At 45.0% G+C, this 25,090-nt stretch overlaps 1 protein-coding gene across 5 annotated transcripts in view; it reads left to right on the forward strand.

Annotated features, from left to right (window-relative positions):
* Window positions 1-25,090, forward strand: part of PER3 (period circadian regulator 3) — a 62,142-nt gene that overhangs the window by 3,204 nt on the left and 33,848 nt on the right. The window contains exons 5-11 of one of the 5 annotated variants that reach the window (XM_045475533.1): window positions 785-986; window positions 6,246-6,294; window positions 10,125-10,267; window positions 12,074-12,152; window positions 13,716-13,822; window positions 14,076-14,232; window positions 18,469-18,500. In XM_045475533.1, the coding sequence (XP_045331489.1) occupies window positions 785-986; window positions 6,246-6,294; window positions 10,125-10,267; window positions 12,074-12,152; window positions 13,716-13,822; window positions 14,076-14,230 (735 nt within the window). In that variant the 3' untranslated portion in view covers window positions 14,231-14,232; window positions 18,469-18,500. The other 4 variants (XM_045475531.1, XM_045475529.1, XM_045475530.1 and 1 more) reach the window with 4 other exon arrangements.

Genomic DNA, 25,090 nt, shown 5'->3' on the forward strand with positions numbered 1-25,090 from the left:
GGTAACGTTTGGAAGAGACATTTAGTGTATCTGTTTTGAATGTGTATCTCTTCATGTTGACTGAATAATTCAACCGCATCCTTTACTGACGTGATGGAGATTACTTAATTTTTAATTCAAGTCATGTTTAGACTTCAGCGCGATTGTAACGTAACGATTTTGTCCTGTCAGAACATGAGCTGTGTTAAAACCACGGTAGCTTTTGTTTCACTGACCAAGGTGTTTATGGTACTTCTGCGGGTGTGGCCGAGATGTGATACACACTGAAAAGTTTAAGAAAACATTTCCCCTTTAAGATCTCCAAAATAAAGCCAGACAGGAAGGCATGCCGATGCTAGAATTGCAGACACAAACCGTGGCCCGTTATAAACGTTCCAGATGTCCGATGGGACAAATCAGAGAAGTTATTCTTCTCTACTGACGGTGTCTTGAGGGAGGGGCATCTCGAGCCTGGTCCTAAAGCCTAGAGTTCTGTGTTGGTGAAGAGAGGACAGTCCCCCTGGTTTGCAAACGAGAAGGAATCAGAAGCAGACGCGCCACATGCACGCTTAGTAGATATAGGAGGAGCTGGTGTATCCTTTGGTATAGAAATCAGACCTTCAGGAGGTAAAATGCAGGTTCTACGGTGATGGCTAAGCTGTATATTGGAGAATTACACGGCCATTATGGGACATGTGTGCGTGTTTTAAGCTTTTGATCACGTTAGAAGTCTAGAAGTTTAGCTTTCAGGGAATATTGCTGTAAGGATCTCAGTGTTGGCATTCATCTCCAATGTTTTTTATAGGATACCTTTGTGGCAGTGTTTTCATTTCTGTCTGGAAGGTTAGTGCACGTTTCTGAACAGGCCACTTCGATCCTGAACTGTAAGAAGGATTTCTTGGAGTCCTCGCACTTTGTTGAACTGCTCGCCCCTCAAGATGTGAGAGTGTTCTGTGCACACACTGGCCATGCTCAGCTTCCCTTCTGGAACAGCTGGACCCAAAGAGGTAACGGGACCGATGCTCAGATGTTTATCTTGCCTCGTAAAGATCAGTTTCATTCTTTGAGAGATAGGACCAAAATTGACACATTATTTTGAATCTGCAAACTGTATGGTTTTTCTTACCTCTTTATTTTAAAAAGTCAGAATGTGGAGTGCCTGGCTGACTCTGTCAGAGGAGCACACAACTCTTAATCTCAGGGTCGTGAGTTCAAGGCCCACGTTAGGCATAGGGATTACTAAAAATAAGTAAAACTTAAAAAAAAATTAAAAAGTAAATAAAAAGTCAATGTGACGAAAACAGCACTTTAAATGCTTCTCATGACAAAAAGTTCCAATCAATACGCTGTCATTTAGTCAAGTTGATTAACTACGTAGGTTATATATCATACACATGGTGTGATAGCCTGCGTAACTCAATAGCAGGTTAATTGTTATGAAGACTCTGTTCCCTCTAAGTTAATAAAACTAAATGTTTTTTTCTCTTAAATTGACTTCATTATTTCTTTGCTTTGTTTGGAGATAAACTTCTCATGGTCGGCTCCCATTCTAGTTTTGCTTCCCCCTAAAAGTTCACAAATCTCATTGCTTTGTTTTCCTTCTGAAATGCTTGTTTTCCTGAACCTGGGATGCCTGTTCAGTTTCCTCTGTGGCATTCGGTCCTGTGTGCTTTTTAAAATAAGTCGTTACTTCTTTTTACAGCCACCCGTTATTACTTATTTCATATCCTTTGTTAGTGTATCTCAAAGAGCGTGGTGTATAGATCAACTTTTTCCTCTTGATTCCAAGCCTTTTTCTCCCTTTTTTTTTTATTTAAATCTGATTTATCATGGTAAAAAAAAAAAAAATAGCAAAATTTACCATCTTACCATTTTTAAGTGTGCAGTTTCATAGCATTATGTACGTTGGCATGGTTGTGAAACACACATCCAGAACGTTCTCATCTTGCAAATCTAGGACTCTGTGCCCATTCCGATTTTTTAGTGCATACGTGGTCTAGTGGAGAACAGTCTTGCACTTACAGGCTCCTTTTTCCAGTGACAGACCTTTGCCCCATCTTTTGTGTACAGTTTGTATAAGCTTCAGGACGCACACCTGTCTTCCTCATTTCCTGTCACTCGAAAATGTGGATTTCATTTCTGTTCCTCTTTCGTGAACACGTATTTTCAACCTTTAATTGTCCACCTTTGTTTCTCTGCTTTTATTGGTCATTCACCCACTCCGCGAACATGTATTCAACAAACACTGTGGGCCGGGAGGATGCAGGGTGTTGACACACAGCTGTGAACAGAGCGGGTGTAGGGCACCGTGTGCCAGTCCTCCCACTTACCCGATGCCGCTCCTCCAACTGGCCTGTCCCGTCTCTGTTCTTTTCAACCATGTTATCTTTGCATAATACTTGCTGCTGTGATATTTCCCCTCTGTGTGAAAACATAAATGTGCCCTGAAATCGTCTTTTGGATCTAAAAGTTGGCTTCCTCCATGAAGAGACGGTGCCCATCTCAGTGACTAGCCACACGACACACCCAAGCGATTCCGACCCTTCTTGAGCCATTTCTGGGCTGGGCCTGTGTTGCCGCCTCCTGTCCCCTCCTCTGATCTCCTGCAACGTTAAGGGGACAGAGGAAGCTATCAACTCAGCCGTCGTCCGCTTTTGGCCTGGCCTCTGAGCACATACCCACTTTGGTTTGTCGCGCGGCCCTCACAGAAGGCTCTGACCGCTGTTCCTTCAGCGCACGCTTCCAAAAGCAAGAATTCACTGGGACAGCCGAGGTGTGGAAGTGATAACGGGCTCACATCTACTACCTGAGATCCTACAGTCGGGCTCTGTGTCCTGCGTGATCCCTAGAGAATGCAGTTACATTCAGGTGCCTGGTGTTCCATATATGTAGTGCAAACGAGTCTGCCCTCCGGTAGAGTTCCAGTATTTCCCGTGTGTAAAGAATTTTAAGCAAAGAATCAGAAGGTCTGAGCTTTAAATCGAGTCCTGTCCCTTCGTGAACTGTGGAGGCCGGCTAGCTTCTCCCCGTGAAATGCTAGTTTCCTGGCAGCCTGTTAACTGACACAGGGCTGCCGGGAGACACGAGCTCGCCCATGGTGGGGAAGTCAGCAGGTATTTGGAATGTTCCGCAGCATGAGGGGATCATCCTCATTGCTACCATCTATGGAAAGGGACTCTTCTTCATGTTTCAGTGGGTTAACTAATTTAATCTCCACAAAAACCTTATGAGGTGTAGACACGGTCATTGTCCTCACTTGACAGGTAAGCTAACTGTGTTAGTTTGGGTCTGCTGGAAAGCAAACGTCAGGGCGGGGTCAGCTGTGTAAGAGACTCGCTGGGGGAGGGCATGGGAGGAGGGGAGCGCTGCCCTCAGCCCACAGAGCTCGTCTGACACCCGTGGGAAGAGCGGGAACAAGGACTGGGGAGGAGGAGGCTTGGCCAGGCAGTCAAAGGCAAGTCCAAGGCACAGGCACACGCCGGAGGAGCCGTGCGTCTCCGTGGACTGGTCCTGCCTCTGTCTCGCTCTCCGTCTCGCTGGCTGGGAGCGGACATCGGATACGGGGCCCCGGGGACAGCAGCCGTGGCCTGTGGTCAGTTCTGTCCCCTGACGCCGGGAGCCGCTCCCCTTCTTGGCCACTACAGTCATTGAGGCACAGAGCTAAGTGACTCACCTGAGGTCACCCTGCCAGTGAGCGTGGGGCCACATTTCTCCTTGGCGGTGTGAATCCAGAGTCCGTGCTCTGAACCACTGCCCCTCCTGACTGCCGAGTCCCTGTGACTGTAACTTTAAAACAGGAGGTCTGGGCGTGTGCCTAGGTGGCTCAGTCAGTTAAGTGTCCCGACTCCTGATTTCGGTCCAGGTCGTGGTCGTTAGATTGAGCCCCCACATCAGGCTCCAGGCTGACAGTGTGGAGCCTGCTTGGGATTCTCTCTCTCTCTCTCTCTCTCTCTCTATCTGCCCCCACTCTCCCTCTCTCTGCCCCCCCACCCTTGCACTCCATCTCTGTCAAATAAATAAAACATTAAAAATAAAATGAGATCTGTAATCACACAAAAATGGGCATTCGAAAGTGGCATTAAGGAATGAGTCCTGTTCATAGAAATCATCTAAAAAAAAATTGAGGATACTTTTGAAACATGCTTATCTTGCTGTAATTTCTCCATAAGTTCACTCGAGCCTTTGCTGAGGTAGTTTCTGTGGTAGGACCGTTAACATGTCTCAGAGGAATTAATTCAGTAAGCCTACCCGGTCAGCCCCCGCTCTCGATCTTTCTCACAGACGTGCTGTGAGAACAGTGTTCTGGTTTCAGAATTCCAGGACTGGAACTTTAATAGTTTTCTGAATTCTAATACTTTGATCATCTGTGCCTTTTTATTTTTATTTTATTTTTTTATTTTTGTTAATGTTTATTTATTTTTGAAAGAGAGACAAGAGTGCGAGGCAGAGGGGCAGAGAGAGGAGTCACAGAATCCGAAGCAGGCTCCAGGCTCCGAGCTGTCAGCACAGAGCCCGACACGGGGCTTGAACTCACGGAGTGTAAGATCATGACCTGAGCTGAAGTCGACGCTTAACCGACTGAGCCACCCAGGCGCCCCTCATCTGTGCCTTTTTAAAAGGAGTTTGTGCGTGTGTGTGTATTTTTTTTTTCACTTTTTTTTTTTTTTCAACGTTTATTTATTTTCGGGACAGAGAGAGACAGAGCATGAACGGGGGAGGGGCAGAGAGAGAGGGAGGCACAGAATCGGAAACAGGCTCCAGGCTCTGAGCCATCAGCCCAGAGCCCGACGCGGGGCTCGAACTCCCGGACCGCGAGATCGTGACCTGGCTGAAGTCGGACGCTTAACCGACTGCGCCACCCAGGCGCCCCTTGTGTGTGTGTATTTTTAATCAAGTACATTTTCATTGATCATTCAAAAGCCCATTTTCTGACTCTTCCTATATTCTTCTGCTCAGAAGTGCAAAGATCTGGACCATTTTCAGTATTTTGGTTTCCTCTCTCTCTCTTTTTTAGAGAAGAGAGAAGGAGCACAAGGGGAGAAGAGGGAGAGGGAAAGAGAGAGAATCCTAAGCAGGCTCTACACTCAGCACGGAGCCCAGCGCAGGGCTCGAACCCGTGACCCCGGGATCACAACCTGAGCCGAAATCAAGAGTCGAATGCTCAACCGACGGAGCCACCCAGAAGTCCCAGTATTTTGGTTCTTTAGAGCTCTCACTGTGTGTGCCCCTGCAGTGCATCTTTTTAAAACATCTTGGTTTTAAGCATTTCCTCTGTTCCTATGAGTAAGGACTTTTCACCCCAGTGAGCGAATGTCCAAAAGATAAATTCAAGGAGCTGGAAGCAGAGGAGACGTAAATAGTCAGCAAACACCGGGGAGAAGGTTCAGCCCCTCGATCGAGGCAAACTTAGACGCTGCCGCACTGCCACCTCACAAACCAATAAAATTCATGCAGAGAGCAATAAAATTGGTGCGATCCTCGGCAGGCGTGAGGATTGTGAGAAAATGCCCTTAGAGACACTGGACCAACTTGTGTAGATCAGTGGGACAGTACACAGTGAGACGCAGAGGATCGTACCACTTGGCCCAGGGCCCCGACTTCGGGGACTTTATTCCAGGCAAGAAACAAGTGAAAGACATGTATGTGTCCTATACCTAAATGCCGTAAGTTGTCGACGTCGACAATCCGTGAGGTGTGCCCAGACTGTTACAGTGAAATAGAGTTTTATCACCAAAGTAAATGTGTCACGGGATTATCGCAATGATATCGGAGAGATGAGCACGGGCAGTTTCAGCGATAGAGGATGGACCACGGGAAGCAGTAAGGGACAGACCTCAGTCCAGTGCCCTCAGTCTGAGAGCCACTGCTAGAATAGGAAAGCCCCTGGAAGATCCTGGATGTGACTACATCTCAAGAGTATCTCCTCCTTTGTTTTTTTTTTATAATGTTTACTTATTTTTGAGAGAGGGAAAGAGCGTGCGTGAACATGGGAGGGGCAGAGGGAGAGGGGGACAGAGGATCCAAAGCAGGCTCTGCACTGAGAGCAGTGAGCCGGATGCGGGGCTCGAACTCACAAACTCTGAAATCACAACCTCAGCCGAAGTCGGACACTCAATCAACTGAGCCACCAGGAGCCCCAAGAGTATCTCCTTTGAAAGAATCGTTTATTGTCTGGGGATAGTTCAAGTTTGTCTCACCGAGGAGGGGCTGCTCTGCCCTGTTGCTCTGGGAGGGGGTGAGTAACACTTTGTCTTTATTTCCCGCAGCATCTCAGTACGAATTCGCTCCGGTGAAATCCTTTTTCTGCAGGATCCGGTAAGTCTCGGGGCTTGTGGGGGCCGGGAACGGTGGGTTATGTTCTGATTTTATTTGGTACTTTTTAGATTCTTCCGGATTCATCTAGGACTCCGATCTTGCCATCAGAAGTTTGTATTTTGTTTATTTTTTTAGTGTGAGAGAGAGAGAGCAAGTGGGGGAGAGGGAGAGAGAGAGAATCCTAACTCAGCAGGCTCCATACCGAGCACAGAACTCAACACGGGGCTCGATCTCACAACCCTGAGATCATGACCGGAGCCAAAATCAAGAGTCAGATGCTTAACCAGCTGAGCTATCCAGGCACCCCAAGAAGTTTGTATTTTGATTGGGAAGAGACATACATTCACAAAATGCCTACTTACATAAAAATGCAATCAGGAAAAAGGGCAAAGAGATTCTTGTTAGCCAGTGATGCAGGGAGGGGCATTGTCTCTCTCTCTCTCTGAACCACTGGATGGTAAGTTAACTGTCAAATGGCCATTGTTTTAGGTCCTTTTGTTTTTGGTTTTTGGTTTTGGTTTTGTTTTGGTTTTTTTTTGTTTTTTTTTTTTGCTTTTTGTCCTTTGGTCACATTTAAAATTAATTTTTGAAATTTCTGTGCCTCATGTGGGGCTTGAACTCACAACCCTGGGATCAGGAGTCACATGCTCTACCGACTGAGCCAGTCGGGCGTCCCAAATTTTTGAAATTTTCAGTAACTTTAAAGGAAGTAAGAGAGATCTGTTCAAGGGAAGGATTTAAAAGGTCCAGACATAGTGAACCAGAAAACAGACCAAAATTTTAATAGTAGTTGATTTCTGGTAGGAGTCATTGGTGACTTTTACTATAATTTGTTCATGTTACTTTGTCAATAAAAAGAAAATGTGTTTCAACGACGTTATGATCCCCAGTATTAGTACTAAAGTTCCTAAATGCTCCAGACGTGTGGAAAACTAAAGAGAACACGCCTTGTAATGGATTAGTCGGCTGCTCCGTGGGGTTGGGGGATCTTGAACTAATCGTATTCCAGTACTTGGGGGAGCGATACCCCGGGGAAGGTGTGCAGGAGGGAGGGCTGTGTTGGTTCATTCAGTCCTTTACAGAGGGGTTCTTATGAAGAGCTTAGAACAGTGCTTACCACGTAGTAAGTGCTGTTTGTGTTTGTTTTGTTAGTAAACGTACCTGTGTGCCTTCTCTGAGCCAGGCGAGGCTACAGGTACGAAGTTGTTGCCCTCATGGACCTTACATTCTGGGTGTAGGGGGACCAATAATAAACAGGAACCTGTGTATGTGTCAGCTGGCGGTAAGTTCCGTGTAGAACAGTGCAAGAGAGTAAGGGAATTCTGGGCAGTGCAGAGATTACTAGTGTTCTCAGGGGGGTCAAGGAATCTTCTCTAACGAGAAGCCTGATTGGAGCCAGAGTCTGAAGGAGGTGAGAGAGTGAGCCACACCTCTCTGAGAGAAGGGTGTTCCAGATAAGTGCAAAGGCCCTGGGGCGGAGCATGCTTGGCCTGTGAGCGGAGTGACAAGGAAGCTAATGCTGCTGGAGCACAGGAGGGGGTGAGCAGGAAGGACAGGAAGAAACAGGGAGCTTTTGACTTCTGAAGGAAACGTTTTGTTCAGGTCTATCATTTATTTGAAAACTTTAGTTTTGGAATTTGCAAAATAAAGGGAAGTAGAGGAGAAAGGCCAGCGGACTGGTACGCACTTACCATTCTGCCTCGATAACTTTAACCCACGGCCAGTGGTCTGTCATCTCTGCCACCTCCTGCTCCTCAGCCCGCCCTCCCCATGATTCTGAAGCAGAGTCTCAGATCGTGCATCATTTCCTCCATTGGCATCTCAGAATGGGATCTAAAAGATAAGGTTCCCATTAATGTCTGTGGTGCTCAGATTGTCCCATCTGTGGCCAGCCGGAGCCCCTTCGGGTTAGCTCTGGGGCCGTGTGAGGGCGCCCCTGTGGTCGGTGACAGCCTCCTTGGCTTCAGGGATGATGTCCCACCCAGCCTCTTCCAAGACATTTCCTGCCTCAGACATGGAGTCAGTTGTTTCTCCAAGGATCCCTCACTCCTCGTGCTGGGAAGTGGCATCACCATCCGGAGACCAACTCTGCATGGTGGGGGGCGGGGAGGTTGCTAGGCTTATCATGGCTTCTAGGCATTCTCAGTTTCATCTTCCAGAAGGATGGTAATTGGTAATTGGTGTTAAAAAAGGACCGCGTTGGGCGCTGTGGTGGGGATGGCGTGGGCGCGACAGGCAGCAGGTGCACGGGGGGAGGGGATGCGGAAGTGTCTTGGATATCGTGGATAGATTTGTATGGGAGAGTTACTGGAGTTTATCCACGGACGAGGTTGGGGTGTGAAATAGAGGCTGAATCAAGGTGGCGCAAGAGTCTTTGGCTCCAGTCGCCGTGTGCGGGGGCAAAGGAGACTAGGAAGGCAGCTTCCTGGAGCAGAGGGCAAGAGTACAAGTTAGGTTCGCCTTACCTGTTGGGAATCTACCCGTGGTGTTGAGCACGCGTGGGTCCGTGAGTCTGGAGTTGCAGGAGAATTCCGGGCTAGAGACAGGGACTCGGGTCGCCTGCGCACACAGGGCATCGCAAACCCCATGGCGGGGTGGGCCTGGGAGATGCACCCACAGAAGTCGGAGGGAGCGGGAGACACAGGCTCAGCTCGTGGCTCAGGGTCCGGGGAAGGCCACCCTCTTCTCAGTGGCGGAAGCGGGCTCATGGTGGAGAGTGGGGGCGCCGGTGGAGGTGCCGGAGTCTGCAGAGAGGCGAATGAGCGAGGTGGGGGTGGGAGTGCGTGTGCACGTGGCCACAGACGGACGTGGAGCTTCTAGGCCACTACAGACTATTTGACACCTATGTAAACGACGGTGGGAGAGGGGATGTGACTGGTAGAAACAAGGGAGTATGAATTCAGTTGTGGGCACGTGGACACTAAGGGGACCGTCGTATCCAAGGAGAAGTGTCCTCTGGGCAGCTGGAGCCGTGAAACAGGGTGACAGTCTTGGAGTCGAGCCGCCCCGACCCAGGGAGGCGCCCCGTAGTGGGGGCTGGGGCTTGGCCAGCAGGTTCCAGCCCTGCTTTCCGGCTCAGGCAGGCACGTAAGGAGTGTTCAACCGCACACAGGGCCCAGCGCCCATCAGGTGTGGCTGAAGCAGTAAGACTGAGTCAGTCCCCTGAGAGATAGAGGAAGGGACGGTGAAGAACTGGCTTTGGGGGCACGATCACAAGGAGCCCCGTTTTCTGTCATGTGGTACTTGGTTTAGACGCATGACGTAAGATAGGTAGTTACACCTGTCCCTCTTGGAAGAAGCGGAAAGTCACATTGGGAAGTTAGCGTTTGGCAGTCAGAAGGAAAGTCAAAGGATGGCTGGTTCCAGTTTTAACTCACTAAGCTGGTTCTCCATAAAGCCTCTTTTTTTTTTTTATAAGTTTATTTTATTTTGAGAGAAAGAGAGCTGGGGAGGGGCAGAGAGAGAAGAGAGAGAGAGAGAGACAGAGGTGCCACACTGTCAGCGCAGAACCTGATGTGGGGCTCGAACTCAACAAACCATGAGATCATGACCTGAGCTAAAACCGAAAGTCGATGCTTAACCCACTGAGCCACCCAGGCGGGCAGCTTCCCATAAGACCTCTTTATCTCTGAATAATGAATAAGTATAATTGCCTTTGGGTATTGAAAATATAAACTAATGTTTCTCTTCTCTTTCAAATAAACACGTTTAAACATTTTAGACGATCTGTCTGTCTCAGAAATTGCCAATAAGACATTTCTCCTGCCTGGTTTCACGTTGGGCTAATTGAGTGCGTGAGGACAGGCACTCATCTTTTTTATTCTTTTCAGTGGAGGCAAAGTCAGAGAGCAAGAGAAGCGTTACTGCCCATTCCGGATTATTCCCTATTTGATGCGCGTACATGTCTCTACCCAGCGGGAACCTGAGTCGTGCTGTCTCACCCTGGTGGAGAAAGTTTGCTCTGGTTATGAAGGTGAGTCCGGAGTGTCTGCTTTTAGATCAGACATAACCTGTCAGCACATCAGGTGGGAACACATGAAAGCCTGTTTACTGAGCCGTGGAACCAGAAAAGAGCTCTCAAGGCTTCAGCTTGGCCCCGAACTCTGTGGGCATCTGTAGCATACAGCAGATCTTCCCTGATGTGTATTTACTACCCTTGACTTCTTGCGTGCTTGTCTCCTTCAAGGCAGCAGCACGGCCCAAGGGTCTAAGCACAGACTTGGCCACAGATATGTGATCCTCTGACCCTTTCTGTACTGGGGACTGTCCTATGGCCTTTTGCTTCTGCCCTGTGTGAAATAGCATAGAAAGTGTGGCACAGAAACATCACAAAAACGAATTTGTGTTTTTTAAGTGTTTTGAAATCCCTTGAGTAAAAACTATAGTTTATATCTTCTGATGGCAGAACTACATTTCTAAATTCATGCATTAGTATGGAAGTAGCTTACATTTATTATTTGCAATTACAGTCCGTTCTGCTGTAACCTGACTTCTGCTTCCTTAAAAATTACTGTCCTGTGCAAAATAAACCCCAAACACACACGCACAAAACCACAGGGCTTATGGGAAAAATGGGTTTTAGGGGCACAACACTCAAAACACTTAACTGCACATTAAAAATAAGACACGAATCTAATAAAAACAGTAACGGTTTTACACATTAAATGGTTAAGAAATACACAGTCGCTGCAGTAAATACGGCACCTCACCTTGAAAAGGCCCTGCGGTGGCTTGTGGCTGTGGGTGTTGGCACCTGCCGCGGCTCCTGAGTTACTGTGGAAGGAGGGGGGTGGAAGGAAGGTTGTCTGAAGTCAGACGTGGACGGGCATGGCTCATAACACGCAGCGCACAGAGGTAGCCATAGGTGTTTGAGGGGTGTGCGTGTGTTTGTGTATTCGTGGGTGACTCCGTTCACCTCTCGTGTCTTGCAAATGAAATTGTGCGTGATTTCAAATCACTCCACTTGCAAAATGAATTACAGCAGAATTGGCCACACCAATTATATTACACAGATTTGAAATCTCTGAATCACGCCGACACCGAATCCAGGGTGCTCAGTTACACACAACCACCAAATACAGCCACGCTTTCTAGTCCTGACCTATAATTTCCCCTTGCTTTGACTGTTGGATTCTTTGTGGTGAGTAAGCTTTTCTTGTACACAAATTACTTGGAATTAACTTTAGGAGGGCGCCTGGGTGGCTCAGTCAGTTGAGCATTCAACTTGGGCTCAGATCCTGATCTCACGGTTTGTGCGTTTAAGCCCCGCGTCAGGCTCTGTGCTGACAGCTCAGAGCCTGGAGCCTGCTTCGGATTCTGTGTCTCCCTCGCTCTCTGCCCCTCCCCCACTCATGCTCTGTCTCTCAAAAATGAATAAACATTAAAAAACAATAAAAAATTAAATTAACTTTAGGGGCACCTGAGTGGCTCAGTCAGTTAAGCTTCTGATTCTTGATCTCAGCTCAGGTTTTGATCTCAGGGTCGTGAGTTTGAGCCCTGCATTGGGCTCTGCACTGGGTTGGAAGCCTTAAAAAAAAAAAAATAAAGAAAGAAAGAAAATGAAATTAACTTTATTAGGCATTGCATTTTGACTTAATTAAAATGGAGTTAATGAAAATTATAATTTAACCATAGCTGTGGCTACTTGAAAGCCAGGCGCCCTAAGTGACATTTCTATCATTTCATATAGAGATATTGTTTCCTTTTTAACGTAAGTAGTTAGTTAAGTAAATGACTAATTAGATATTTGCCTTTAGGTGAGTCTTTCTGTTTTTCATAGCTCCTCAAATCCCGATGGATAAAAGAATTTTTACCACAACACACACCCCAGGGTGTGTTTTTCTTGAAATAGACGAAAGGTAAGTACCTCTTTAAGCCTGAAAGACATTTGTTTCAGAAAATAGAGAAAAATGTGAGAACGTTTACATTATGTTTACATACTTCTACATTATGTAACAGACATCTATCCATTTGCCCATTTGATTTCTGTTAGTTTGCAGTTTATTTTTAATATAGTAGTTTGCATATTCTACTTCTCAGATTTAAATTTGATTTCAGATTTATGTTTGATTTCACAATAGTCTGCTTTAGGTAAGTCAGGACTTAATTATTGTTCTATTTCACACAAGAGGACAATGAACCTGGCCACATAGTATGTGATGTGTTTGAAATGGGACCAAAACTCTGGCCTCCTACTTCCTGTGCCAAAGTGATTTCCACCAGACAAGGGCTTCCCCAACCAGGCTTTGATGAAATGTTTATTAGTCTGAAGTGAGGGGGGAAACAAGGGAAAAATAAAAACAGGTTTTGTTTTTTTTTTTTTTTTGGTAAAAGTAAGTTTATTTAATTTAAAACATTATTACTTATTTTGAACTTACGTCCTTTCTACTTTTTTGGTATTAAAAGAGTCTTAAAGAAGAGTGATAGTAGATAGTAGTTGTTCCTTATTATTGTTTTTTAAACAAATTGATTTGGAAAAAGAAACATTGTTATCCCCTGATGAGTACCCTCTGTTTTCCCCCACATTTATTTTTAAATTTTACTTATTCATGAAATGTGAAAATCTGGGGATTGGTGCACCACGGCACACGTAAGTGTAGAGCAAAAGAGTCAGAAAAGCTGGCACGGTTATGATAGTTATTCGTTTTGATTTTTAAAAAATCTTAACATCTGAAAATAGGCTTATTTAATAGTAGACAGCCTGAAACTAAACAATAACAGTGAAATACTCCGTATAATGTCATCTATAGAAAGTAAGAACATTTAGCTGGAGATATTTAACAGTTTACATTTATTGCATGAGAAAGTATTTGTGCATTTGTACACACAGAAAACATTTATGGGGTCGGGTCTTCCTAAGTCATCCTGAAGACTTTGAATTCACAGCTTTCCCATGAACCTGCATCCCGCCCACGTTTCTGCGTGCCGGTTGTCTGTCTGTCATCACCTTCTAGGCGACATTGCTTATGTACAGTCTTAACCATGCCGTGTAAATTTGTAGCCCCCCCCCATTCATTTGACATCATAAACATTTGTCTGCGTTATGGTGTGATCTTTGTAAACTTTTTTTAAGTGGGGGGGCATCAGAGACCCCCGAGGAACTTGCTAAAAATGCGGATTCCTGGTCTTACCCCAGCAGCCCTGACTTAGCCTGTGGTGAGCCTGTGAATCGTCTTGTAGCAAGTTCCGCGGGTGATTTTGATGCACTCTGTCCGATGACCAGCATTTCTTAGATTGTGTAACCATTTCCCCAGTGTGGGCACTCGGGTGGTTTGCTCTTATAAATGCGGTAATGACATCTTCCGCGTACCTGTTTTTTCTTTCGTATTTAGAATTAAGTAAAAAAGTATTTTTAAAAGTGTATAAAGTATGAAAATTGCCTGCTGCGTGTAACATGCTGCCCGTGCTGTGTATGTCCCCAGAGCGGTGTCTCTGCTGGGTTACCTACCTCAGGATCTGCTGGGGACATCCATCTTGGCGTACGTGCACCCCGAAGACCGTTCTCTCATGGTTGCCATACACCAAAAAGGTGAGGGCCTGCTTCTTTACAGGAGCAACCGCTCATCTGCTCCGACTCCCCATTTCATTTCATGTTAGAGCTCCTCTTAAGGTCTAATCACTACAGCTCACCCTTCAACAGGTAAGCAGTGTGTTGAAGCTGCCAAAACAGTTTCTTCTCTATTTGGACATTTCTGAAAACCTTACTAAATGCCTGGGAACAGCCATTTGCAATAAATACCTGCATTAAATAAATTCTAATCTCGTCGTATTCTCTTATTTAGTCTTGAAGTATGCAGGCCACCCTCCCTTTGAACACTCACCCATTCGATTCCGTACCCAAAATGGAGATTACGTCGTATTGGACTCCAGCTGGTCCAGCTTCGTGAACCCGTGGAGCCAGAAGGTTTCTTTCATCATCGGTCGGCATAAAGTTTGAACGTAAGTCCGTCAGTGTTGGTGTTTTATAGAAGGACTTTTTTTTACCAAATAATATTCTTCCACCCACTGACACCCTTTGAATCAATTGACACATAAACCGAGTAAAGCACAGAATGTTTTTAAAGTGCTTTTGGAATACAGTGTGGCAGTACGCGTCAAGAGCCTTAAAAGATTTCTACCACTTTGACCTCATGATTCCCTTATGGGAACAGTCTAAGGGAACATGCCTAAATACAGAAAAGCTTTACAAAGAAAAGACATCTTTTGCACCATTGTTCAATCATAATGACAGACTTAGAGCAGCTTATATGCCCATCATTAAGAAAGTTCTGGAATATTTGACATGTTGTATTATTGGTCAATACAAATTTTTGCAAAGATTATATAACATGAGAAATTGATAATAGATTAGACTTAAAAAGCAGCATACAAAATTGCTGATGCCATATGGTCATAACATGTTCAAAAGACACACAAACATTGTAAAACAGGAAAAAGAAGAAGAAAGGTAATACATTAAAATACAGATTTTGGCTATGTGTAAGGTAATGGGGAGATAAGGGTTTTTTTTTTTTTTTTCTCTTCTGAATTTTAAAGTTCTCTTTACTGAGTGTGTAAAACTTTTTGTATCAGCTTCTGCTGTCAAATTCCACTTATTTGTGTCCATTTTATCAAATCTTTTTTTTTTTTTTAGTTTATTTATTTTAAGAGAGAGAGTGTGTGTGTGGGAGGGGCAGAGAGAGAGAGAGGGAGACAGAGGATCCCAAGCAGGCTCTGCACTGTCAGCACAGAGCCTGATGTGGGGCTTGAACTCACGAACCACGAGATCATGACTTGAGCCTAAATCAAGAGTCAGACGCTTAACCCACTGAGCCACCCTGGCGCCCCTCAAATCTTTATTTTTTTAAAAATTCGATGCTTTTTAGTTTTTATTTTCCTGCCCAGCACGGCTGACTCAAGCCTCTTTGATGGCTGCCGCTCGTCCGTGTGACAGGACCTTGTGAAATGGACCTGAAACAACCAGGCCCGCCATTCCTGTCCCCTAAAATACTCCGAGCCTCTTGACTTTTTGGTTTAAAATTTAAAACTGACCTGCAAGTTTCTCAGCTGGGCCGTAGGCTCTTCACAAAGACTGTGAAGTCTTTGTTTTTGAAGCACGGAAATTATACTTAACTTCAGGATCCTGCTGAGATTGAGAAATTAATTCCATCTTCTGTGTTTTGTTGTACAGCTTTGTGCACATGAGCGCAAAACTGGGAGCAGTAGGTCTGCCGGTAAGACTTACTTTGGCATGTCTTCATACTGTAATAGAGGGCACCTAGCCATGGCAGGAAGAGGTCCCAAGGTCCTCCTGCGTCGGTGTATGTCTGGATTCGGCCCTCAGCGGAGCAGATCTGGAACCCTAAGCAGAGAAGTGGGCTCCATGCCGCCCTAACTCATGAGACCAAATTTGTGCTAGGGAGCTAGTGTAATAATTAGGATAAGAAATATGACTGCCCAGTAAGTGTTCTTCACGTTGGTCAGAAAGGACATTTTTTTTCCGGTAGGAAAACCTGTGGGGAAATGAAAATAAGCAGGTGGTTGCTTAGTATGACTGTGAGAAACCCCAGGGCAGGTATGATTGCTTTCATGAGACATCTGTCTGTCTACTGGTCTGCGTACCCTCCCTGTCAGTGCCAGAGCCACGTCCCAGATGCCCCAAGTGTCCTTTCAGTTTTTTTATTATTAACTGATACCCAAGTGCTCCCCACGTCTGCAGATTAAAAAAAAATTATACCTGTGTCTGCATCTCAGTTTTCAGAATTATGTAAGGGAAGTATTCAGAGTCTAGTAAGTATTAATCTTGTAATATAATTGTAAGGTAATTGTCCATAGTGTTTATAAAATGATTTTAACAAGTGCTTAGGGATCCCTGGCTATGTCAGGCATCATGCTAGACCCTGAGAACGAGATGGTAAACCAGACAGACGTCCCCTCTACCATCACAGGGCCCCTAGCGTAGCAGGAGAGCCAGGATATGGAGGTGGCACGGTCACCTGTGAGCAGAGCTTTGGAGAGTGTGGCAGTTGAAGCAGGAAGTAGATAGTTAGCAGGGACCCTAACTGTCTGTGGGCAGGCAGGTTATGTGCTGTTTCCTCTCATTCTACACTTAAAATCCGTGTTCGGTGAAAGAGTAACCCTGGCAGAGGTCACTGAGGGGAGGAAGTTGCAAAGTGCAGACGAGAACCAGGTTTTCTCCCTGACTCCTCGTGCACCTTCCTTCCGTCCCTGGTGCTGCCCGGCATTTGCCGCTGCCCACAAAGGCCCTGTCTCTGCAGCCTCCACATTAATCGTCTTGAGTTACATGATTAGTGATTGAACATACAACTTCCCTTTGTAGAAAGTTTCACCAACAGGAATACGTAAATCTCATAATACAAAGCAGTCTGCCCTATTTCCATTTCGGAATTTCACTTGAAAAATAAAACCCAAACATTTTTGGAAGGTATTCAAGCTCATAGTGGACGGATGCGTTGATCACAAATCAGATGTACTTTATTCAACCAGCCTGCCCCTTCACTGACATATTCCTGCTTGTACGTGCCAGGCACTGTTGGAGGCACTGGAGAGGTGCACAAAATCGACCAGAGAGCCTCACCCCACAGTGCTCGTGTGGCAGTGGGAGGCACAGGCAACAGACCAATGGAGTGTCGCATACAGTGCGCCAGGCTGTGCGTTCCAGTACGGTTTGCCATTTACGTACCACATGCGCGATGCTGTGCTGATAGGCATTGGTTGGCACCATCCACGGTCTGTGCACCGAGGGAGTCGACGTTGCCGGGAGGGGGGGGCGGGTCTGGACAAAGAGGGAGGTGGTCTCCGGAGGCAGAGCTCTTCCTGACTGACGCTGCCGACATCCTGTGGTTTGTGGATAATTACTTCTGTCTTTGGGACAGCGTCTCAGTTTTTAGGGAATTGGGCTGTGTGTTTAAGTTGCGAGAAACAGCGGCTATGGCAGAATGGAAAAAGGAACGCGTTGACTTTGGAGTCAGGCATGTCGACTGGAACCCTGACTACCGCTTCTGCGTCAGGTGACTCGGCAAGGGTCCAGACCTCTCTGGCGTCATGATGATTCCTGCTTTGTAGGGTTTGGAGGACTCAGGAGATACATGCCTGACTCAGTAGATCGTATCAGTGGTACCTTAGTTACTCAGGTACCAAGAGGCAGTACGCCACTGTAGCAAACGTGCACTCTGGAGCCCAGGCTCTGGTCCCTTTGTGAATACCTGCTTAGACTTCACCAGCTAGGTGACCTCGGGCAAGTTTTCAACTCTGGTGAAGGACGTAATACTTGCTAGAGCATCTGGAACGGTGCCTGGCGCGTTGGAAGGGCTTAGAAAATGTTATTCTTGCTGTGTGTTATAAAAGATACATAGAAGTCAGTTCCTGCATAGAAGTCAGTTCCTTCCCTTCTTCGCGATGATTTCTGCTGGCATTTCTGCCCCTGGCTATGTTCAGGTAGTAGTTTTAAAAGGCTCTAGTATAAACAAGACTAAGGGTACCATGACAGCCACGTTTTCACCAATAGGTGGGTGGCAGAACCATCTTTATAACATAACTGAAGTGCTTGGGTACGTTAAACATTAAATGTTGTTTGGCAGACCTAGGGTCTTAAAATTCCTAGCATAGGTTATTCAGTTAATGTTGAATTTTGAAACCAGTAGCTGGTGAAGATACTTTGGTAGGTAGAGAGGTTACTCGTCACTGATTTTAGGTTTCTACAAATTCAGTGCTGACACAATTGTGGAAAGAAAGATTAGAGCTCTAGACAAGCCAGAGAAGCCTCTTAATGTCTCATTTGTTTCTTAGTATTTTCTCTGCCTCCATAAATGGAATTTTAGCTTTATATTTTCTGTTTGAAGTCAGAGAGTTGCTTTGTGTAAGTATAGATTTATTATTTGAACATTCTGTTTAAAGGTCACCTTAGACATGGGGTGCCTGGGTAGCTTAGTTGGTTGAGTATCCAGCTTCTGCTCAGGTCATGATCTCACGGTTCGTGGGTTCGAGCCCCACATTGGGCTCTGTGCTGACAGCTCAGAGCCTGGAGCCTGTTTCCATTCTGTCTCCCTCTCTCTCTGCCCCTGAAAACGTTAAAAAATTTTTCTTAATTTTAAAAATTAAAAAAAAATCACCTTAGACTTTATTGTAAATTCATTTTGAATTGCTTGACTCCATCTTTCACTTGGCAGCTTGTAGGAGTCCGCTGAATGAGGATGTTTTCGCGACCCAAATAAAAAAGATGAACCATAATGACAAAGATGTAACAGAATTGCAAGAACAAATTCACAAACTTCTCTTACAGGTAAAGTGAGATTTTAGAAAGCAAACACAAAATTTCCATAGTCGTGTTTTATTTTAACATTTGCTCATAGTGAAGTCACTTCACAAAGGTACACCGCAAGGGGAGAAAAATCTTTACCGTCTGCGTTCCAGGAGTTTTTGTTTTCCTGGTTGTTTTTTAAATTCAGTTTTATTAATCTTGTTCCTGACTGAAACGCACAGAACATTCCTTTAAGATCCCATTCTAAGCAAATCAAGTCATAGTAGGCAGGTAAGACAAGGAAGCTATTTCTAAATGAGAACATCCTTCTTGTATTTCCAACACTAGCCATGTGCTCAACTTCTGGGATCTGCCGTATTTTTTTAAACAATAATTCTAATTGTAAAGGATGGGGGCAGAGGGATGGCAGGTCTCAGCATCTCTGGTTACTCCAAAACAAACGTGGCAAAAACTACTTGAAAGCAGATGCCAAAAATGATTTCTACTGGAGACCCAACTAATAAGCTTGTGAAGCGATGACTGATGGTGTCACACAGAAAACCGTGCGCCCCGTAGCTTCCAAACCGTCTTTTGTAAAGTCTCTAGGGTTCATGAAGGAAGTTCGTGGAAAAAAGTATGGTATTTAATTTGTTCCGTCTGTTCCAAACTCAGCATAAAGAACTACTAGAGTTCACTGTCCTATTTTGTGACCTCTCTTATAACCATGTGGCTTTCTAAAGACTTGTTGTTCTAGAAATGTCCACCGGGCTAGAGAACTAGACTTTGCCCTTGAGAATTACCAAACGAGAGAGGAATGTCTTTTTTGTCAGCCTTGGGCCCGCAGCTTGGAGCTTCACACACCGCACGTAGGATTTCGGAAGCATTCACCTTCGCGTTCGGTGATCTCAGACACACTCTCGGGTGCCAGCCGCTGTGCCTGTCCCCTGGCGGCCCCGCACCCCGTAACGCTGACACCCGGCCCCCTTTTCCTTTCAGCGGATTCACACGAGCGCCTCCGACAGCTAGGGGAGCCCCGGGCGGCACCACCTCGCAGGAGCAGCGCGTCGGGAGCAAGTCGTCTGGTGAGGCCGGTGGGCCCCGCGCCGCGCACGCGCACGGGGAGCCGGTACGTGAGCCACGTCGCGTCTGCGCAGGCGCGCCCTCCACCCTCTGCGTCCTCGGAGCCGCGTGCGCGCCGCTCCTGCACCTCGGCGCCTGTGACTTCCTGTTAGAGATTCTGGACTTTACTCGATCGCAGACAGCCTGCTTACCCCATCTTGGTTTGAAACAATGGCTGTTAAAATACCAGCTTTGGAAGGTGATATTTGGGATTATTGTACGATTTCTGAAGATTACCGTATTGCGAATAGACGTGTGTAAAGTCTCATTTGTATTGGCCGTGCCGAGGCTCGGGGAGGAAAGTGAGTTAACGTGGTCACTGTGTTGTTCTCAGCCGCCATGTCCTCAGAGAACCGGAAGTTACGTGTGTTTTGTTCGTGTATCTTTTAATGTACATGTTTATAATTTCTGAAGCACCTTCTCTCATTCTTTTACCTCAGCTGACTTTGCAGCAGGTCTCCGCCAGTCTAAACAAAATTAAGAATCTCGGTCAGCAGCTCTACATTGAGTCAATGGCCAAGTCACCAGATAAGCAAGTGACGGCGATGCGCACAGGACGGCTTGGCGGTGAGTCAGCGGGGCAGCGCCCAGACCTCCTCCCACGGCTCTGCCCTCTACTGGGGTGACGTGGGCGTGTGAGCAGAAAGCCACAGGCCGGTGCTGTCACCTTTCACCTTTCCTTGCCCGGGTGACGAGAGCAATAATGATAATGGCAGCAGCCAAATACTGCTCGGGAAGCTCAATGGTATTAGAGTGTATTTCCGTGTATTTCCACTAAAGAATTAATGTTTTTGGTAACACCAGCAGATTCATAGATTCTTCCGAATAAGATATCTATAAGTCAAAAAAGTTAATTAAAATTTTTTAAATTTTTTTTTGGGGGGGGAGAGAAACAGCGCAAGTGGGGGAGGGGCAGAGAAAGGGAGACCAAGAAACTGGGAAGCAAGCTTCGGGATCTGAGCTGTGAGCACAGAGCCGGAAGCAGGGCTCCCAACTCACAAACTGTGAGATCATGACCTGAGCCGAAGTCCCACCTTAACAGACTGAGCCACCCTGATGCCCCAAAAATACGGCAGATCCCAGAAGTTGAGCACATGGCTAGTGTTGGAAATACAAGAAGGATGTTCTCATTTAGAAATAGCTTCCTTGTCTTACCTGCCTACTATGACTTGATTTGCTTAGAATGGGATCTTAAAGGAATGTTCTGTGCGTTTCAGTCAGGAACAAGATTAATAAAACTGAATTTAAAAAACAACCAGGAAAACAAAAACTCCTGGAACGCAGACGGTAAAGATTTTTCTCCCCTTGCGGTGTACCTTTGTGAAGTGACTTCACTATGAGCAAATGTTAAAATAAAACACGACTATGGAAATTTTGTGTTTGCTTTCTAAAATCTCACTTTACCTGTAAGAGAAGTTTGTGAATTTGTTCTTGCAATTCTGTTACATCTTTGTCATTATGGTTCATCTTTTTTATTTGGGTCACGAAAACATCCTCATTCAGCGGACTCCTACAAGCTGCCAAGTGAAAGATGGAGTCAAGCAATTCAAAATGAATTTACAATAAAGTCTAAGGTGATTTTTTTTTAATTTTTAAAATTAAGAAAAATTTTTTAACGTTTTCAGGGGCAGAGAGAGAGGGAGACAGAATGGAAGCAGGCTCCAGGCTCTGAGCTGTCAGCACAGAGCCCAATGTGGGGCTCGAACCCACGAACCGTGAGATCATGACCTGAGCAGAAGCTGGATACTCAACCAACTAAGCTACCCAGGCACCCCATGTCTAAGGTGACCTTTAAACAGAATGTTCAAATAATAAATCTATACTTACACAAAGCAACTCTCTGACTTCAAACAGAAAATATAAAGCTAAAATTCCATTTATGGAGGCAGAGAAAATACTAAGAAACAAATGAGACATTAAGAGGCTTCTCTGGCTTGTCTAGAGCTCTAATCTTTCTTTCCACAATTGTGTCAGCACTGAATTTGTAGAAACCTAAAATCAGTGACGAGTAACCTCTCTACCTACCAAAGTATCTTCACCAGCTACTGGTTTCAAAATTCAACATTAACTGAATAACCTATGCTAGGAATTTTAAGACCCTAGGTCTGCCAAACAACATTTAATGTTTAACGTACCCAAGCACTTCAGTTATGTTATAAAGATGGTTCTGCCACCCACCTATTGGTGAAAACGTGGCTGTCATGGTACCCTTAGTCTTGTTTATACTAGAGCCTTTTAAAACTACTACCTGAACATAGCCAGGGGCAGAAATGCCAGCAGAAATCATCGCGAAGAAGGGAAGGAACTGACTTCTATGCAGGAACTGACTTCTATGTATCTTTTATAACACACAGCAAGAATAACATTTTCTAAGCCCTTCCAACGCGCCAGGCACCGTTCCAGATGCTCTAGCAAGTATTACGTCCTTCACCAGAGTTGAAAACTTGCCCGAGGTCACCTAGCTGGTGAAGTCTAAGCAGGTATTCACAAAGGGACCAGAGCCTGGGCTCCAGAGTGCACGTTTGCTACAGTGGCGTACTGCCTCTTGGTACCTGAGTAACTAAGGTACCACTGATACGATCTACTGAGTCAGGCATGTATCTCCTGAGTCCTCCAAACCCTACAAAGCAGGAATCATCATGACGCCAGAGAGGTCTGGACCCTTGCCGAGTCACCTGACGCAGAAGCGGTAGTCAGGGTTCCAGTCGACATGCCTGACTCCAAAGTCAACGCGTTCCTTTTTCCATTCTGCCATAGCCGCTGTTTCTCGCAACTTAAACACACAGCCCAATTCCCTAAAAACTGAGACGCTGTCCCAAAGACAGAAGTAATTATCCACAAACCACAGGATGTCGGCAGCGTCAGTCAGGAAGAGCTCTGCCTCCGGAGACCACCTCCCTCAACCTTAGTTGATATTAATACAGCTTTCCGGCTTTCTTTTTATTCCTGTTAGCATGTGAATCTTTTGTAACCTTTTGCTCTTAACCTATATTTTTATTTGCAAAATGGGTTCTTGTAGATACTACGCAGATGCCTCTCGTTTTTTCACCCACTGACAATGTCAGTCTTCTAGCTGGTATATTGAGACCATTCACATTTCATGTGATTATGGATATAGCTGAATTAAAGTGTACCACTTTGCTGTTTTCCACTTGTTCCATCTGGGTTTTTGTTTCTTTTCTGCCTCATTTTGCTTTAAATGTTTTAAGTTCCACTTTATCTCGTCAAATGACATTTATTGCTTCTTTAAGAAACTAGTTCTGATAGCTGTTCTAAATTTCACAACATACATCTTTTAGAAATCAGTTTCTACCTCCAAATAATACATTGCTTCTGATGTAAGGCCTCCACAGCAGCACATTTCCAGTGCCTCCCCCAATCCTTTGCAGTATTTTAACATAGACCACAAAAGCAGAAGAGTATTTTTGCGTTAGTCGGTTACCTTCCAGGGCAATTAAAAATAAGTAAAAAATAAAACTTCTTCATTAACTCCATTTCCAGTGCTTGTCATTTCTTTGTGTAGATCCAAGTTTTATGTCCGGTACCATATTCCTTCCCCCTTTAGAAATTCCCTTAGCGTTTCTTATAGCCTAGATCTGCTGGCAATACACTCCCCGCCTAGTTTTGTTTAAGAAATCTTTCAATTTCCTTCATTTCTGAAAGATACTTTCCACCACGTAGGGAATTCTGCACTAACAATTTTTTTGTCTTAAGACATTTTGTTTTCTAGTGTCCCCAGCATCTAAAAAAAAATGCCTATTGTAATTCTTATTCTTGTTGTTCTGTATGTAGTCTATGTTCCTCTGGCTACCTTCAAGATACCCTCTTTGCTTTTGTTTCTGGCAATTGGAATATGGTATTTCCAAGTACGTGGTGTATTTTTTTCCCAAATATGTGGTGTTTTTATCTTGTGATTGGTTTTTATTTGGTTATTTTTTGTATCTATGCTACTTGGTGTTCTTCTTATCTGTGGAAAATTCTTGGTCGTTATTTCCAGTATTTCTTCTGGGATTCCATTACTCTTATGTTAGATCATTTGATAGTGCCTCAAGGTTCTTAGAGGCTCTATTCTACATGTTTCTTTCTCTTTGTGTTTCAGTTGACATAACCTGTATGTATCGATCTTCAAGTTTATGGATTCCTTTTTTGGGTGTGTTGAGTGCCCATCCAAGACATATTTACAACTCTAGTATTTCTTTTTGATCCTTCCTTTTATGTCCCATCTCTATGCTAAGATACCCATGTGGTTTTGCATGCTGCTCACTGTCCCATAGATTTTAATGTATTAAATTCCCTGTCGGGTAGTTCCAACATCTGTGTCATATCCGTCTCTTGTTCGGATGGCTGCTTTATCTCTTGGGAGTTTTTTTCCTTGCCTTTTCATATGTTGAAAACTGAGTATCTTGTGTAGGACAGTGGAGACTAGCATGCCTTTCCTTCTGCTGGGTCTGTGTTCGAGTTAACCTAACTTGTTGGCCAGGCCTAAGGTCTGCTGTTGCTACGGTTTCATTCAACGTCGTTATAGCTTTCCAATTCCTCTAGTGACATTTTGTACTTACGTGGTGGCTGGTGCGCAAGAGAGCTTTGGGTTTTTTCCTATATCTGCTCCACTTGCAGCCTGTGGTCTTTCCCTGGTACTATGCCTTGGAGGCCTGTCTCTTGTGAGTTACCAGTTCCGTCAGCTAGTGCATCAGTATCCAGGGCTTGATCTCACTTCTCCCTGCAAGCACGTTTCTCCCTTAGATTTTAGGCCTGTTGGTTGCCACGTAGCCTCAGTACTCTGACATGTTCAAGAAAGCTCATGAGTTTGCTGCCATATGGCTTTTTTCCTTCTCAGTTTGGAATGATGCTCTTTCCATCTCTCCTTGAGCAGAAACCAAAGCACGCTCACCCTGAATGAGTTCAGTTCATCGATCATTCTCTCTCCCTCAAGCACTACCACCCCAGAAGTGGAACATTTTCCCCAATTTCTCTAGCTGCTTCTAGCAGCTGGCATCAGTATATAAAGATGATGAAAGGGCTTTATATCTTTGTTAGTCCTTGGCTTTCCATATTAACTTTTGAAAATTTCCCATCTTCCTCTATTTCAAAGCCTAATCTGTCCTCATAAGAAAAGTAAAAATATAAACTTAAAACCTTATCTTCTTGTTGGCTCTGGCACCCTGTACATAAGCTATGTATACAATGACTACTTACTATTTTCCTTTTGATTGGACTTATTTCTACTCAATTTCTAATATTTAAATTATAAGATTATCTTGAAGCTGCATACTTGCTTCTTTTGAGTAAGTTGTAATAAAGATTTTTTTACTAGCTCTTTAAACTTGTAGGTCTTGAGATGTTAATAAAATCAAGATGCCCAAGTAACATTAGTTCTCCGAAGCTCTATCAAATGGCAGATCTTCCCTGTCACCCAAAAGACACGTCCTATGTGTGTTA

The sequence above is a fragment of the Leopardus geoffroyi genome, chromosome C1, assembly GCF_018350155.1.
Source record: "Leopardus geoffroyi isolate Oge1 chromosome C1, O.geoffroyi_Oge1_pat1.0, whole genome shotgun sequence".
Classification (NCBI taxonomy): Eukaryota; Metazoa; Chordata; class Mammalia; order Carnivora; family Felidae; genus Leopardus; species Leopardus geoffroyi.